The following is a 16874-nucleotide window of genomic DNA, read 5'->3' as shown; positions in this document are numbered from 1 at the left end:
CCATATATTTGTATGCTTTCCAAAGTTTTGCTTTTTATTGATTTTTAGTTTAAATCCATTGTGGTCTGAGAAGACACTTGAAATGAGTGCAATATTTTTTAAGTTATCGAGACTTTATTTATGTCCTAACATGTGTTTTATCTTGGAGAATGTTCCATATGCTGATGAGAAGGATGTATATTCTGTAGTTGTTGAATGAAATGTTCTGTAGATGTCTGCCAAGTCCAATTCATCCATTTAAAGTATAGTTTAAATCCTGTGTTTCTCTGTTGATTTGTTGCCTAGATGATCTGTCCAATGTTTATGGAGGGGTATTGAGGTCCCCAACTATTATTGTATTGGGGTCTATCTCTGTCTTTAGGTCTAATAGCATTTGGTTCATAAGCCCAGTGCTCCAATGTTGCATGCACATATATTTATTATTGTTATTTCTTCTTGGTGGATAGTTCTCTTTATCATTATATAATGACCTTCTTTTTCTGTTTTTTTTTTTATAATTTTGGTTTAAAGTCTATTCTATGTGATATAAGAATAGCTACTCCTGCTTGTTTTTGGTTTCCATTTGCATGGTATATCTTTTTCCATCCCTTCAGTATTAGTCTGTGTGAATCTTTATAAGTGAGGTAGATTTCTTGTAGGCAGTCTATAGTTAGGTCAAGTTTTTTAATCCATTGAACCAGTCTGTGTCTTTCGAATGAGGTATCCAATCCATTTTCATTTAGGGTTGTTATTGAAAGGTATTGTCTTGCTCTTGACACTTAATTGCTTTTCATATGATTGTTTTAAATATCTTTTGTTCCTTTCCCTTTTATTGTTCATCTTCAGTGTTCACTGGTTTTTTGAGGTGCTGTGGTATAGTTTCTTTCTCTATGTCATTTGCATATCTGCTCTACCAGTGGAGTTTGTTCTATCTTGTGTATTTTGGGGTTCTAGGTTCAGGACTCCCTTGAGGATTTCTTGAAGAGCTGGTCATGTGGTGGTAAACTCCTACAGTTTTTGTTTGTCTGAGAAATATACTATTTCCCATCATTTCTGAAAGATAGCCTTGCTGGGCATAGTATTCTTGGCTGGTAGTTTTTTTCTTTTAGTACTTTGAATATATCATCCCATTCTCTTTTGATCTGTAGGGTTTCTGCTGAGGAGTCTACTGTTAGTCTGATTGGGACTCTTTTTTAGGTGACTTGACACTTTTCTCTTGATGTTTTAGGATTCTCTCTTTGTCTTTGACTTTTGACAGTTTGATTACAGTGTGTCTCAGAGAGGACTTTTTTGAATTGAATCTGTTTGAGGATCTTTGAGCTTCTTGGATCTGAAAGTCTGAATCTCTACCAATACCTGGGAAGTTTTCTGATATTATTTTGTTGGACATGCTGTCAATGCCTTTTTCTTTCTCCTCCCCTTCTGGAACACCTATGATTCAGGTGTTTATATGCTTAAGGTTGTTTGATAGCTCTCATAGACTTCCTTATTTTCATTTTTTTTTAATTCTGGTGTTGGTATTGGTGGTGTTGTTGTTGCTGTTGCTGTTGTTGTCATCGTCTGCCAGGGTTATTTTGAAAAAACTGTCTTTGAGATCAGAAATTCTTCCTTCCACATGCTCTAATCTGCTGCTTCTGCTCTCAGTTATAGTTTCTATTTTGTTGAATGAGTCTTTCAATTACAGGAGTCCTGCTACATTCTTTTTATGGTATTTATCTCTTTGTAAGTTTCCTCCTACATACACTCAATTGTTTTTCTCAGTTCATTGTGTCATGTGTCTGAGTCTTCTTGATCTCAGTGAGTTTCTTTAAGATTGTTGCTTGGAATTCCTTTTCAGACATTTCAAGGATTTCCTGTTGTTTGGAATCTGGTATTTGAGAATCATAGTATTCCTTTGGTGGTATCATATTTTCTTGTTTTTTGTTTGTGTGTTTTTATTTTTGTTGTGTTTGGGGTTTTTTTTATATTTCTAGTATCCCTATGTTGATGTCTGGTTATCTGGTGAAGCAGTTGTTTCTTCTATTACTCTTGGGTGACTTTTGAGGAAAGAGTCTCTCTCTGTAGATTTGTTTTATATTGCCCATTGGGTGGGGCATTTTAGTTTTGTTTCTGGGTAGACTCAGTAGTCTCAGTGTTCCAGGTAGACTCAGTAGCTCCAGAGGGGCACCAGCAGCTATGTCTGTGGCTGGGGCCATGTGGGCAGCTGAGAGGCTGGAGCCACACAGGCAGTTGGATAGCTGGGCCCACACATGCAGGTGGGTCCACACAGGCAGCTGAGTGGGTGGGGTTGCACAAGTGGCTGTGGTGACTGGGGTTGCATGGGCAGCTGGTACCATGCATGTGGTTGGAAAGCTGGGGCCACTCAGGTGGCTGAGCCATATGGTGTGGGCTCCATAGTGAGATGCACTGCATGCAATGACCTCCTTTGCAAGGAAAAGGGCTACAGCTCTTGGACTAGACAATGGTGCAGGTGGTTGAGGCAGACTGGGGCATGAGCAGCAGGAACCACTGGGAAGTGCTCATGGCTGAGCAGATTCTTCTCACCACAAGGGAGAATTTCTCCTGTGCTGATCCTGGTGTCAGAGACATGGCAGTGGCTTAAGCTGCATGCCTCTTTCTCCTGTCTAGACCACACTGCTTAGATTTTTTGTGCTCCACAGGGTCCTCACCACACTCCCGCTGCCCTCCCACACTCTCCCACCAATGCTCTCCCTGTACTTCACTGTCCATTCCTTGCTCTGTTCCCTTTCTGTGGGAGGATCATGTGTTGAGCACCTCTACTCCGTCATCTAGCCCCACCTCCCAGCAGTGACATTTCTGTAAGGGGAAGGGTGAGCAGGAAGGAAGGAAAGGATGGGCACTTCCAGCACTGGGGTAGGTGTCCATAAAACCACGAAGTCACTGGGCACTTGGTGTATCTGCCTCCTTGCTCCTGTTTTGTTGGAGGTGGTGGACTAGGAAGGCATGCTGGTGGCCTGAGCATACCAGGAAAGGCACCTGGGTGCCAGCCACTCCTCTCCACTGTCCTCCCTGCAGTGTAGGCAGTGGGGACCTGGGCCAGGGTGAGTTGGGAAGACAGTGAAGGAAGCTCCCCTTGGCACCAGGCATTGCAGCATGTGCCTGAGTGTACGTGGGTCTGTGGAGCCTGGCTTCCACAGGGGAGGGTGGAGTGAAGGTACTGCGGGTGGCCTGCTGAGCCATCACCTGAATTCAGCCTGATTCTACAAAGCAGCTTCCTGCCTGAGAGGCTGTATCTAGCTTCCTCTCTGGGATCTCTAATTTGGCCAAAACTCAACTAGCTTCTCCGCAGAAAGACAAAACATTTGTACAAATGGCTGTCTGTGAGGTGTGGATTTCCCTCTTATCTCAAGATGTCATCTCATCCAGAGACCTGTCTTTCCTAACCACAGCACCTCCCTTCCCCTCCCCACCAGAGCTGGAGGAGAACCTCTCCTCTGTGCCCCTAGAGCCCCTGCATGCCCCTGTTACAGCCCTAGTCACTCTGTCCAACTGTTTCCACAGGACACCTGTTGAGCAGGGACTGTGTGGAATCAGTTCAGTGTCACTCAGTGTCCGGACCAAAGGCCCTCTGGGTGGGCACTCAAATGGCCTGGAAAAGGTTGCCCCCACTCCCTGCCCAACAGCATCCTGAGTTCCTTTTAAGGACTTCTCTTCCTCATCTGGAGGTGCATTCCCAAATGCTCACTTCCAGAGTTTCAATCTGGAACACAGTGACAGACTGAAAATGATGAGTTTGTTTGTTCTGGTGGCCATGTCCTAACGATTCCCAGTATGAGGTCACATTTGTTTTTCATTTCCCTCCCCAAAATTCTGTGTGTCCTTGATAATCCTTCCAGTAAATTTTCTTTCTTTTTTTCTTTTTTCTTTTTTTCTTTTTTTTTTTTTTTTTCTCCTTTTGGGCAGCTGGCCAGTAAGGGGATCCAAACCCTTGATCTTGGTATTATAAAATTTCCTTATTTTTTAAGTTCCCCAGAATCTGTTTCTGTTCTTTGCAAAAGAAGAGAGGGAAGAAGGGAGGGTGGGAAGGGAGGATCTGAGCCCACCTAGCCTGTGATTCAGGAAGCTGGAGTAGGCCCAGGAATCTGCTTTCAACAGCACCCGGGACTCTGAGGCAAGTGGTCTGTCCTTGGGAGACACCATCTGGGAAGTGAGAGAAGATAGAAGAAATGCAGAAGGGTGTGTCCTGGATGCAGCAGGCAGCTTGGTCTCTGTTGAACCTCTTTGGAGCTCTTAACAGATGCAGTGCATCCATCCTTCACCCCTCCCAAGATCGTTCCTTCCAGAATGTCTTCAAATTGTGCCATTGTCACTCTGGTGTCAAAAAACATTTGACAGCTCCCTATCTCCTCAAGGAAAAGGCCTGACTTCTCAGTCAGTGTGTGAGCCTTGGAGTCCTGTCACCCCCTGTTGCTCCTGTCTGTTCTCCAGTTGTTTAGCCGTGAACCCTCTCCCCTGAACAGCTTGTAACAAATCATGGGCTCCCTACCTCCCAAGCTTTGTGGTGCCATTTCTCAGATCTGGAATGCCCTTCCCTCTCCTCTGAGCCTCTCTGAACACCACTCATTCCTTGGGAACCTCTCATGTTCCCCATCTTCCAGAAAGCTCCCCCCCCCCACTCTGGTCCACAGGGACCTCCCTACACTGACCTCATGGTTTGTGCTAGGATTTCTTTGTATTAGATGACTGAGGCTGACAAGAGGTTCTCTGTCCCTCTGAATCAGGGAATGTCAGAGGTTAACAAGGAGAGATCTATTCAAACTGCCTGACCTGGACAGACTGGAACAGCCTGGGGGGTGGACAGTAGGGTGGGCAAATTTCCAGACCAATGCTGAGTTGGGCTTTCAGGGTCTCCAGCCCACTGCATCGACTCTCACGGACCTCTGGGCATCTCAACCCACCCTGAGCCCAGAGCTGACCAACTGTACTCTTATTTCATACACTCTTTCCTCCCTGAACCCCTTTCTTCGCTCCTGTCTTCTCTCTGCTGCAGGCTGCATGGTGCACACCTGCCCTCAGAGCCAGCATGTCTGCCCAGTCACCCAGAGGCCCAAACGAAAGGATTCCTGAGTTTTTCAGTGAACCCCAGACTAGTGGAAATAACTGACTGAAAGGCATGAAGTCCACAAAGATTGCACCCCATCCCACACCTCCGAGGACGCATCCCAAATAAATGACTCCACAGTGTAGTAATAACAGAGAAGAGCATAGGCTTTTCCATGAATCACTCAGAACTGGGCTGGAATCATGATTTTTTGACTTAAAAGTTTGTGTGCAGCCTTGAGCCAACAACTTGCTCTCTCCAAATGTCATTGTTTATGTCTGTAAAAGAGTGATAATAATACCTACCCCACTATGTGATTCAAGGATTAAATTAGATAATGTATGCAATGTGCTTGTTACATGGTAACCACCCAGACAGTGGCTAGGATTGTCATCATCATCCTCATCGGGCTTTGTAGAAAGAACAGCTTTGAGCTTCTCCCTGATGCTTTTCACAACCTATTCCAGTGCTACCACATCTTGTCTGGGGCCCCACCACATCCACTAACTGATCTGTCAAGAAAAATAAAGGCAAGTGCTTTGGCAAGGGCTGGGAGCCTAAGTGCAGATGGAATTCTTTTAAGTGGAGATTGGCAGCATTTTGAATATGCTACTCCCTGGAGTCCTTGTATCAGTTAGCTTTTGCTGTGTAATGAGCCACTCCAAAATTTAGTGGCTTAAACCAAGAACCATTTATTATTTCTCATGAGTCTACCAGTTAGCTGGGTGCTTCTGGGTCCAAACGAGCTGATCTTGGCTGGGCTCACTTATGTGTCTAGTGGTTGACTAGTTGTTGGCTGGGACAGTGGGGGTGACTAGGCCACGTGTCTCTTATCATCCATCAGACCAGCCAGGCTTGTTCACCTGGAAGTAGGTGGTAGAGTTCCCAGAGCATGAGAGCAAAAGCTGCCCAGCTTCTGGAGGTCCACGCCCAGAACTGGTACAGTCAATTGCTTCTGCCACAAACTCCACTGGTCAAAGCAAGTCATGAGGCCAGCCCAGATTCAGGAGGTGGGACATAACATATACCCCATCTCTTGAGAGGAGCTGCAAAGCATTGTGTATTATGGACACTTTTGAAATCTGCTGCAGGCCTTAAACATTTCTCTGCATTCTTTATAGTTCTTAGTTATGCCTTGAAGTGGAAAACTGTTTTAAAATAAAGGTGGATTGATGGTTGGAGGGATGGATGGAAGGGTGGCTGGGTAGATGGCAGTGCTATATGTGAGTTAGTGAGTGGGCAGATGGGTGGTGGGGGGGTGGGGGGTGGATGAATTCTGTGGTAGTTTGTTAGATGGGCAGATAAAAGGACGTTGTTTAGATGGGTGGTGGATTTGTAGATGGGTGGGAAGATGACTTTCACATCCTCCTCTCATCCCTGGAGCCCTGGAGCATGTCGGCACAGGAACAAGACACCTGTGCTTGTCACACAGCCCTTGCCACCTCCTGCCCACTGCGCCCCCATGGTATGTCCTGTTCCTCCTGGACTGGCTGCTTGCCACAGAAGCCCACTCACACGGCCTTCTTACCATCGACCGCTTTCTCTTCTTTTCTCCTTTCCCTCCTGGTGGCACTCCTGTCCTTCAAACCTTTCAGTGGCCTCCTATTTGCTACAGGATGGAGTCCAAGTAACTTGTTACCACCTACAAGGCTCTCCAGGATCTGACTTCACTTGTCTCTCCCACATTTTTTTCCCAGTGTGTCAGACCATCCCATCCCTCCTGCCACCCACTGCTCCCCATTAGCCATGCTGAGCCACACGTGACAGTTGCACTTTCCTACACCTGCTAGTGCATGCGCTGTCCCCTCTCAGGAGCACGCACTCTACGCTCGGTCAGGCTAATGCCTGCTCACTCAAAAACTTTGCTGCTATGCTCAAACACCATTCTGACCTTGAAGCACATCATACAATCCCCTACATGTTACGTTTCTGTCTCCCACTGGACTTTGATCATGTCTCACTCATGCCACTGTCCTCAGCATTTAGGCCAGTTCCAGGCATGTAAAAGGTGCTCAGTAAGTGTGTGCTAAAAGGACCCATTAGCTCACCATGGCTTTGACACGAGGGAACACTAGTCCTCTCGATGAAAGTTCATGAGCTCATGTTACCATGTGCCCAGCTCTTGACCAGGTGCTGTGAGGAATATAGAAAGAATTTAAGACCCAGTCACTGGTCACAAAGCACTGACAGTCTTGTTGAAGGAGCCAAGGCAGGTGGGCACAGGTGTACACACGTGAGAAGATCCCTGTCCGCCTGAGGCAGCGTGAGCAGCACCATCAGGAGGGCTCAGGGCACTCAGCATGCAGAGAAGAGACCAGGCGGATGAGGAGAGAAGGGAGGGCACAGAAGGCAAAGCCACCAACGTGAGATGGTGACCAAAGGGGAAACCACCACAGGACTAGGAAGGGATGTTGGAGCCAGAAGGCTGAGGGCCTCCAGTGACAGGGAAGAGAAGAAAACTAGAATTTACTGAGGACTTGTGTGCAGACTCCTCCAACTACCCTGTGAGGGTGATGGCTCAGAGGTGTGAAGGGACTCACCCAAGATCACACAACTAGGAAATGGCGGGCCTGGGATTCGAAACCAGACTGACTCTCGGCCAGCTCTGTTCCTTCCACTAGACTCTTTCAATCCAGAGGCAGTGGGCAGGGTGGAGCGGGAGGGAAGGTCACAGATGAGAAGGGTCTTAATAAAGATTGTTGTAGTATTACTTGGAATGTGCTCTCTGTTCTTGAAACAATGAGCTCCGGGCCTGTTTCTTATCTTTTGGGACGTACAGACCTTCTGCACCTGCCTAAAAAGCGCGTTTACCTTCTGCTGCTTCTGAGGAGACAGGACATAGACTGAGGCCTTGAGGCAGCCCCAAATAGTAATCTTGACCCACCCCTCAGAGGACGCCACCCTCGCCATGGTTGGCATGAGCCCTGCTCTGTGCTCACTCACAGGGGAAGCCTGGGAGGCCTCGGTCCCGTGCTTCCTGGACACCAGTGTGGGTTTGACCAGCTGCTGCCCTTTCCTCCATTGTGTGATTCTGCCTGAAGAACGCAAAGGCATTCTCTTGCAAGATTTGTTCTTTTTAAATCTGGCCAGAGCCTCACTAAGGTGCATTAATCTTTAACTGTTTATAGATTTTTCTGCTTAGAATACATGCCCTGTGCTTTCACACAGGGATTCAAGTCCTACTTCCATATTGATGATGACTTGGGAGACTTATTTTCTCTCTGGGATTTCCTTCTATTGGCTTATTTATCACTCCAGCAAGCCTGGATCTTCACCTCATTCAGGAGACAATAGGTGATTAAGACCTTGGGCTTCAGATCAGACAGAGCCAGACACAAATTTAGTGCCCAGCCCTGCCACTCCACCTGTGTGACATCAAGCAAGTTCTAAAACCTCTCTAAAACTCATTCTCCGTTTAGAAAGTCGTGCTGATAACACCAGCATCCAAGGTTAGATCCCTGTACTGGCCAGCCACCAAAAAATAAAATTAAATAAATAAATAAGCCTCATTTTCTCCTGAAAATGAAGACCCAATGGAGTCCTATCTTACCCAGGATTTTATAACTAGCACAAAATCTATATATGGTAGTAACAGTTACTTTTGCAAAATCCTTAACTTGGTGCAAGGATTCCTGTCTTCTCATCCCGCCCCTCCCATCCCTCAACCTTTCCCCATCTCCCCTCTTCTTCCAAGAGAAGCTGCATTGCCTTCTCTGTCCACCAAGTCAGCCTTACAAGGCAACCCTCACATCCACCCAGCACCCCTGATTAGCTCAATAACAACCTGCAGGGTGAAATACACAAAACCACGATCTTCCTTAAAAGGCAGGAGATGGTGAGAGCTGTGAACATATATAATTCATAGTTTTTCAAATTTATTACTAGACAGAAATACATTTTAAGAATATCAATAAAGAGAAAACACAAAATTTATAAATCTTCTGATAAGTCTCAAATCCTCAAGGCCCAAGTACACCGAGTACTTGAAAAAGATACTCATGCTCAGGCTAAGTGACCAATAAAACAAAAAAACAACAAAAAGCAAAAAACATTCAACCTCCTCTACCCAGCTGCTGGCCCACTGGGCCTACAGAAACAAAACAAGCAGCCATGTGGGTCAAGAATCTGCCTACCTGTCTTCTGTCTAGAACTAACTTGGCAATGGCTGCTCCAATAGCCTTCCCCACCTCCCACTCGTCCTTTTCTGGGCATGTCCCAGGAGAAAGAGGCTCACTGGCCATCAGTAGGCAGATAAATTACATTGACCCTTTTCTCACTTTTCAGTGACTCTGGTATAATTGTCACTGACATTTTACTTAAAAATTCCTTTACTAATTGCTTCTGATGAAAAAACATTCCCATATCACTTGTCATGACATGGTAAGTCAGAATCATGGAATTCTCCTGTCTTCCCATCTACCATGTCTTTCACAGGTTGAAATGACATTCTCAAGACTAAAATAGGACTGAAACTCAAAGGCTGACTGCTTCTGATTTCCTATCAGCTCTGCCACTGTATGAGATGCTGTCTCTCAGCCCAACCAGTGCCCTGAGTGACCGTCCTGCTAGGCATCAATAACTCCACCAAAATCCTCCTGGTCCTATTATCTGGGCTGATGGGCCTCTAATCCATAAGTTCTCCACCCCGGATAGGGCTGTCAGGACATGAGAAATGTCCTCCCTGGCATGACCTTGGAATCCATGTGTGTGGGCTTCCACCAAGCTGATGGGTAACACCCCACCTCCACCCCACATTTATGTCTGCCCCACAGAAATCACAGGATTCCACAGGACCCATGCTTCATTCTCCAGGAGGCTTTTCCCTTGTGAATGGATAGATGTCTATGGAAAGTTGGGACCCAGGTATCTTTGCAGAAGGATGTTAGACTGGGTAGGTAGGTTGGGGTAAAGTAGATGGTGTCCTGTTCTTTACAAAATTGCTACCACCAACAACAGTTGCCTCATCGCGTGACCTGGATCTGCCCACTGAACCATGTTCTTGTCACTGTGGGCAGGATCCCTGTCAGCTCCCACTGCTGGACCACCCATTCTAAGGTGCCCAGCTATCTGGCAGCAACCTAGACAAGTCTACCACAACAACCTGCAGCTAAATAGCAAAAAAGGCATGTGAAAAATCAACACCCCTCCCTAAAACTGGACCCTGGCATGACTCAGTCAGAAGCCTCCCAAGATGGTAGACAGATTTGGCTGCCAACAGGGCCACCACCATCTTCCCATATCCTGGGAGACCTTACTCTCCTGGGAGCCCTGAGCCTGACATGGCACTTCTGCTGGCATATTACATTGAGCAGACATTCACATGACATAACATCCAGGAATAAGGACCATGGGTAGAATTTATAAATACAATTTAATAAAACAAACCCAGGAATCATATTCATGCTCAGCAGTTCTGTCCCACTCTGATGGTTATTCACATGTACAGAGAGGATCAGCTGGGGTTTTTATAATCCTACCTAACTAAAAAAACGGCCACTCACTTCAAAAGCTTCCCCAAATGCAAATACAAACTCCCGAGACACCCTTTTTCACCTAACAAAAATCCAAGAGTTTGACAGCATAATCTGTTGGCAAGGCTGCGAGAAACAGACACTTTCACACATTGCTACTGGAAAGACAAAGTGATACAATCTTAAGCGGAAAAATTCAGCAATATCCAGCAAAAGTGCATTAAGTAGTTGCCCTTTTACACAGCAACCCCACTTCTATGAATCTTCCAAAGATACACTGACAAAAATATAAATAGACTTAACCTGCTCATTGCAGCACTATTTGTTACAGCAAAAGGCTGGAAACAACCCATGTGTGCATCAGCAGGGCACTGGTTCAATAACCTATGGTATGTCCACACAGTGGAGCACTATCCAGCTGTAAAAGGGAAGGAGGGAGCTCTCTGTATATTACTGTGGAGTAATCTCCATGACGTTTTATTAAGTTTTAAAGAAAAGTATATGGCCTGCTACCATTTATCTAAGAAAGGGAGGTATGGATATATGTATTAGTCCATTTCTGTTGCTTATAACAAAATACCTGAACTGCATAATTTATTTTTTTAAAAAAGAGGAATTTATTTCTTGCAGTTTCAGGGAGGCTGGGAAGTCCGAAGTCCAGGGAACACATCTGTTAAAGGCCTTGTTGATAGTGACAGTGACCCAGGAGTCTCACATGAGAGAGACTCTCACATGTTCTCCTTTTAAAGCACTCAGCGCCATACTCATGACCACCATTATTAATCCATTCACTAGGGCATGGTCCTACAACCTAATCACCTCTTCAAGGCCCACCTTTCAATTACCAGAATAGGATTTCCCACCCTCAACAGTTACAGTGGGGGTTAAGCTTCAATGACTTTGGGAGGCCATTCAATCCACTGCAATATATAATATATTTATATTTATATTTTGTAATGGAAGGATAAACCATAAAATAAAAGACATATATCAGCCAATGGAAATGTATGAAACTTGTTTGAATCCCAGTTCAAACAAACTGGGGGAAAAATGTAAATTGAGCATTTTCTGGGTATTTGATGGCATTAAGGAATTGATATTATTGGTTTTTAGTTGTAATAATGTTTCCAAAAAATGAGTCCTTCTCAGAAGCAGTCATCCAAAGAAAGTGCACTGTCCATGTGCTATTACACAATTATCTGTTCTCAGCAAGATAATCTCAGAGGGACCCACAAAGTTCTCAAGAGAAGTAACTACCTCTAACTACCCACCAAGCCAGAGAGCCAGCAGCAGATCACTAAAGTAGAAGTCAAGTAAGAACTTCTCAGCCCAATATTACTGCCCTCTTTCCCTGTTTAATACAAGAGGAATAAAAATTTTAAAGCCCAGCTTTCTGGGTAACACAAGGAAAGCAAAACACAGAAAAATGGTTTCCCACAGGTTTCCAGCCCAGAGAGTTGTAAATTGGGGGAGAAAGAATTTTGGAATCACATTCAGGTATTGTTTATTACATTGACTGACATTTTTATTACTGAAATGAGATTTTTCTTTTTCCTTGATGTGGTAGGCAGATGTCCATGTTCTAATCTCAAGACCTAAGAATATATTACCTTTTATGGCAAAAGGGACTTTGCAGATGTGATTAAATTAAAGATCTATGGATGGAAAGATTATACTGGATTATCTGGGTTGGCACAATGCGATCACATGGGACCTTATACAAGTAGGCAAGACAGGCAGAGAAGGAAATGTGAGGAAGGAAACAACAAACAGAATGATGTGGCCATGAGCCAGGGAATGCAGGCAGCATCTGGAAGCTGGAAAAGCAAGAAGTGGCAAGGATTCGTCACTAGAACCTTCAGAGGGAATGCAAGCCTGAGAACACCTTGATTTTAGCCCATGAGACTCATTTCAGACTTCTGACCTCCAGAACTGTGAGATAGTAAATACATGTTGCTTTTAGATTCTAAAAAAAGGAGTTCTTATTTTTTAGAGAAACTTCTTGAAATGTTTCCAGATGAAATGATGTGTCACCTGGTACCTGCCTCAAAACTGTGGAAATTGAGAGGTGGGTGGAGATGATACAGATAAACAAGACTAGCCATGGGTTAATAATTGCTGAAGCTGGGGAGTGAATCCATGGTGGCTCAATATACTGCAATATACTATATTCTCAGTAAGTTTATGTAGGCTAAAATTTTTCCATAATGGAATAGTTAAGAAAGCAAGAAAGACAAAGAGAGAAGAAAGAAAGAGAGAGAAAGAAAGAAAGAACTTCAGAGAGAGAGAAGGAAACCCTTCCTTACAGTGCATGTCATACTCTGTAGAAACAATTGCACGTGATTGGATGAGGGAGTCAGATGAAAGGCAGCTGACCCACTCTGTGGAACCATTTTCTGCACAGAAATAAATCCGCAGGCCACCCTCCAAAGTGGGTTTCAGGTTCTGGGGCTTGTAGACATGTGTGTTAATTGCACATTTGAATATTCATGAACCCATCGAAGAAGCATCATCAGTAGACACCTCGGTGCCCCTCAGCCCCATGTCCTCTTGAAGAGCCCTCTCATTCCCCAACACCGTCGACACAGGAAGGCAGCTTTGTTGGGCAACTCTCATCCTTTCAGACATTAACCTCACAGATGGCACAGTGACAGCTGAGAGATTAAAGCAGGGTCATTCGTAGCATAACTCCAGAGACATATTCATAAGAAAAGAGAATATTTTACAAGTCTCCAAAATAAAATGAGCCCTTGAGAAGAGAAGAAGGGATGTGGTGTCAGAGCCAGTGCAATCAGATGAGGAAGGTTTTCTTTATAAACTTGAGTCGGAAGTACCAGGCCTCCTGTCCCCTGCTAGAAGAGGGTCTCCTGGTGTGGGAGGCCTGGCAAAGAGGGTGGGAGGAGGCTGGTAGGCACCTTCCACCCCAGCATCTTGAGAGGAGCATCTTCCAGGGAGGGACAAAGCCTTAGGGTCTGTCCCAGGGCTCTCTGCTCCAACCCCATTGCCTTTGGGAAGCTATGTTACCCCCACAACTGGGTATCCTGGACAAGCGGCTTGATCTGTCACTGATACAGACCTAGTACAGCCCACCTCACAAGCAGGCAATGGAGGAATCATTTCATGGAGATACTTCCCTGAGCTCTGACTTATTCCCCCGTGGGGTCAACTGATTAGCTGAAGAACGAAAAGACACATTTCCTCCCTATCCCCATAGGGAGGGTCCGGAGCTTCCCTGAGCTCCTCCCACCCAGGATCCCACTCTGGTGGCCCTTGGCTCTCTCCTCTCCTCTCCCTGAACTCAGGATTGTTCATTGTGCCTGTCTGTCCCACTGTACACACACACCCAGGGTGGTCCTGGCTTTTCTTTGTAGCGTTGGTGGCTCTTTGGGCCTCTAAGAATTGGCCGTGGATCTCCACTGCTCTTCGTTAGAGCTAGTGAATGAAGTAAGGCTAATTAGGGGCATCCTTGTGTATTTACATCTCTCTCCATCATTGACAAGTCTGCCCCTTCCTTAGGCATTCCTTTGTTCACCTACCTCCTCCTTCCCCTGGACTATCTTCCCCTCTTCCTTACCTGATCCTGGCTGTCCCCAAGATCCAGGTAAAACCTCACCCCCTCCAGGTAGCCCTCACTGATTGCCACCCCCACAGACCCCCGCCCTCTTCTTTACATACTGTCCCTGGTGGCTCTTTCTTTGCTTTACACAATATTACTCAGACAGAAAGGAGCTCCAAAAAATAGTCTCTGATTAATGGATTAAATCGAGCATGACGGTGTGGGCTGAGGTAGGATAAGCACGATGGTATCCGATGCTTCCCCAGAGCATTTTCCATTCCAAACATTGAATCAATCTTAAGGCCCCAGAAGGAGGCACAGTCCAGAGCCCTCCTCCCCCTTGCCTTTTCCCTCACTTCTAAGGCTCCTCTGGCTCCAACAGCAGTGGATCTGGAGTAGTACTCTGTGTCACGCCCTTTCCATCCCTTATCTCCTTTGCTGCTCACCACCCCGAGCGGTGTCCCCATTTTACAGATGTGGGAATTGCAACACAAAGAGGCTAAGACCACTGTTGGACGGTGACACAGCTAGCATCAGACCAGAATTCTGCCTCTAAAGCCTACACCTGCAACCTACCTGCAAGAAATACAATAGCAACCAGGGACTGCACCTGGGAGAGCCCTCCAGGAAGGCAGGAGTATACTGACCTGTTTGGGGGCTAAACAAAGAGGCAGATGGAAAATAGGCAAAACCAGCTGAATGAAGTGCCATGTGCTCAGCTGGCCAACTCAGAAGAGTGTGCTCAGGTGAGCAGGAGATGTCCAGAGTGGTCAGAGTGAGGAGGAGTGGCTAGATCTTGGTTCTTTGGGATGGACAGGGAGGACTCGAGAGGAGGAGGAGGGGCAGGCCTCTGCCTAGAGTATGAAGCAGATGCTCTGGGCACGTCAGAGGGCCAGAACTGACTGTGTGCCATGCACTGGCGTAAACCATCTCAGGAGACTCAGCAAAAAGGGAGAAGGTTGGGGAGGGTGAGAAATCTCTGGACGCCACCAAAGAGCAGGGAGAGGAGTTTAGACTACGTGGGGGTGACCAGAGTGGCCAGTTCACTGTTTACGCATTGGCTGATGCTCCATTCCAGTGAGTCAGGGTGACAAGGAAGCTCAGGGCCGTGGTTGGCCCTGGTTAGATGCCTTAGAGAACCCAGGCCAGGCCAGGACCCATCCATCCCCCTGACTGGACTGCAGAGGTGTCTTCCTGCATATTCAGGTTGAGCAGGGCTGCCCTAGGCTGCTCTGGATGCCAAGAGGAGCCCTGTGCTGGCTAGGGAGGGACACAGAGCCAGTGCCTGTGTGAACAGCTGATGGCCTGAGCATCACAGAGCCAGACAGAGGAAAGGTGGGAAATAGGGTCCTCATGGGGGTACATCTGCCTAGAGCCATAGTTCTCAACCAGGGGGTGATTTTAACACCCACCCACCCCCACTGTCCCCAGGGCACTTAATGTCGGGAGACATCTTTGCTGGGTGCCACTGGTATCTAGTACTTAGAGGCCAGAGATGCAGCTAAATGTCCTACAATACATAGGACAGCACCCCCCCACACACACACACACACAGCAAAGAGTTAGGTGGCCTACAACGTCAACAGTGCCGAGGTCAGGAAACCCTGGTGTAGAGCAAGGAGGGTGAGAGGGACTGAAATCCAAGCCACTCCGTGGAGGAAGCTGCCTCTGCCCTGAGAAAGGGGTTGGGAGTTGGAGGGAGCATGGTAGTGCTAGAAGGGAAGATATGTACCTGCTGTCACCTAGGCTGTGATTTGTGCAGAAAGCAATTTAAAAGAGATATTTAGCATTTAATAGAAGGTCAAAAAGTCAACCCATGTGACTATTTCATCTCCTTGGTAGCAAAGACAATCATTTTAAAGCACTATGACATACCCACACAGGTGGCAAGTGAGAAGTGATCCAAGACCCTCATTGCAGTACTGTTTGTAATAGTGAGGGATTGGAAACAACATAAATGGCCATCGGTAGGGGACAAGTTGGATGCACAATGGAATAGCCCTGCAGACGAAGGGATACTTGCTGTGTAGGGGCATGGAAAGGTCTGCAGAAGATGCTGCATGAAAAGAGCAAAGTGCAGAGCACTGTGGCTCACTATGCTGCCTTAGGTGGGAGGGGGACGAATTATAAACAGTACGTTGGTAATTGCTTGCATTTTAATAAAGCAGTGGGTTTCAAACTTGATTGTGCTCCAGAATCTCCCAGAGGGCTTTTCTAGCCATCTGCACTTCAAATAGCATCACCCTTGCTTTTATTTGGGGAGAGATGTGGACAGGGCCCGGCTTTTCTCGCCCAGGTTTGAACCGCCCAGCTTTCCGACCCTGGCGGCCCAAAGCCCCAGCCATTGTCCCGGGCTTTAGACAAAGGCCTGCAAGGGGCCTCTTTCCCCGATCTCTCCAGCGAGCCCGGGGAGACCGTCTCACGACCCTCCAGGGGCCGCCGAACGTGTGAAGTTCACGGCCTTTGAATTTGAAGGTGTCCCTCAGGAACCAAAGAGTCGGGGCCAACAAAGCTCCCTCCCACCCCCACCGCTTCCTCCTCCTCGACAGGGGCAGCGAACTGAAGCTCCGGAAGAAGGTGGCCGCGGCCGGGGACAACCCTGACCCCCAACACCCCGCCCCCGCCGGGGGGCGGAGCGACGGCCACAATGGATCCCGCCGCGGGCTGCGTGCGCGCTGCCATCCGGCCGTCGCCGCCCCGCAGAGCCCCCTGTCCGCGGCAGGCGCGCATTTCCGGGCCGCCCACCAGCCGCAGCGCATCGGCCGCCGCTGCCCCGGGAGAGCCCAGAGCCGCTCCCGCCCGCCCC

At 47.0% G+C, this 16874-nt stretch overlaps 1 protein-coding gene across 1 annotated transcript in view; it reads left to right on the top strand.

Annotated features, from left to right (window-relative positions):
- The first annotated feature begins 16715 nt into the window (after window positions 1–16715).
- RBP1 (retinol binding protein 1, cellular) overlaps window positions 16716–16874 on the top strand; it is a 25451-nt gene continuing 25292 nt past the window's right edge. Inside the window, 2 exon segments of the mRNA XM_008589492.1 lie at window positions 16716–16743; window positions 16746–16865. Of these exon segments, the coding sequence (XP_008587714.1) occupies window positions 16716–16743; window positions 16746–16865 (148 nt within the window).

Source organism: Galeopterus variegatus, unplaced genomic scaffold, assembly GCF_000696425.1.
Source record: "Galeopterus variegatus unplaced genomic scaffold, G_variegatus-3.0.2 Scaffold5478, whole genome shotgun sequence".
Lineage (NCBI taxonomy): Eukaryota > Metazoa > Chordata > Mammalia > Dermoptera > Cynocephalidae > Galeopterus > Galeopterus variegatus.
This window is presented reverse-complemented; position numbering and strand designations above follow the sequence as displayed.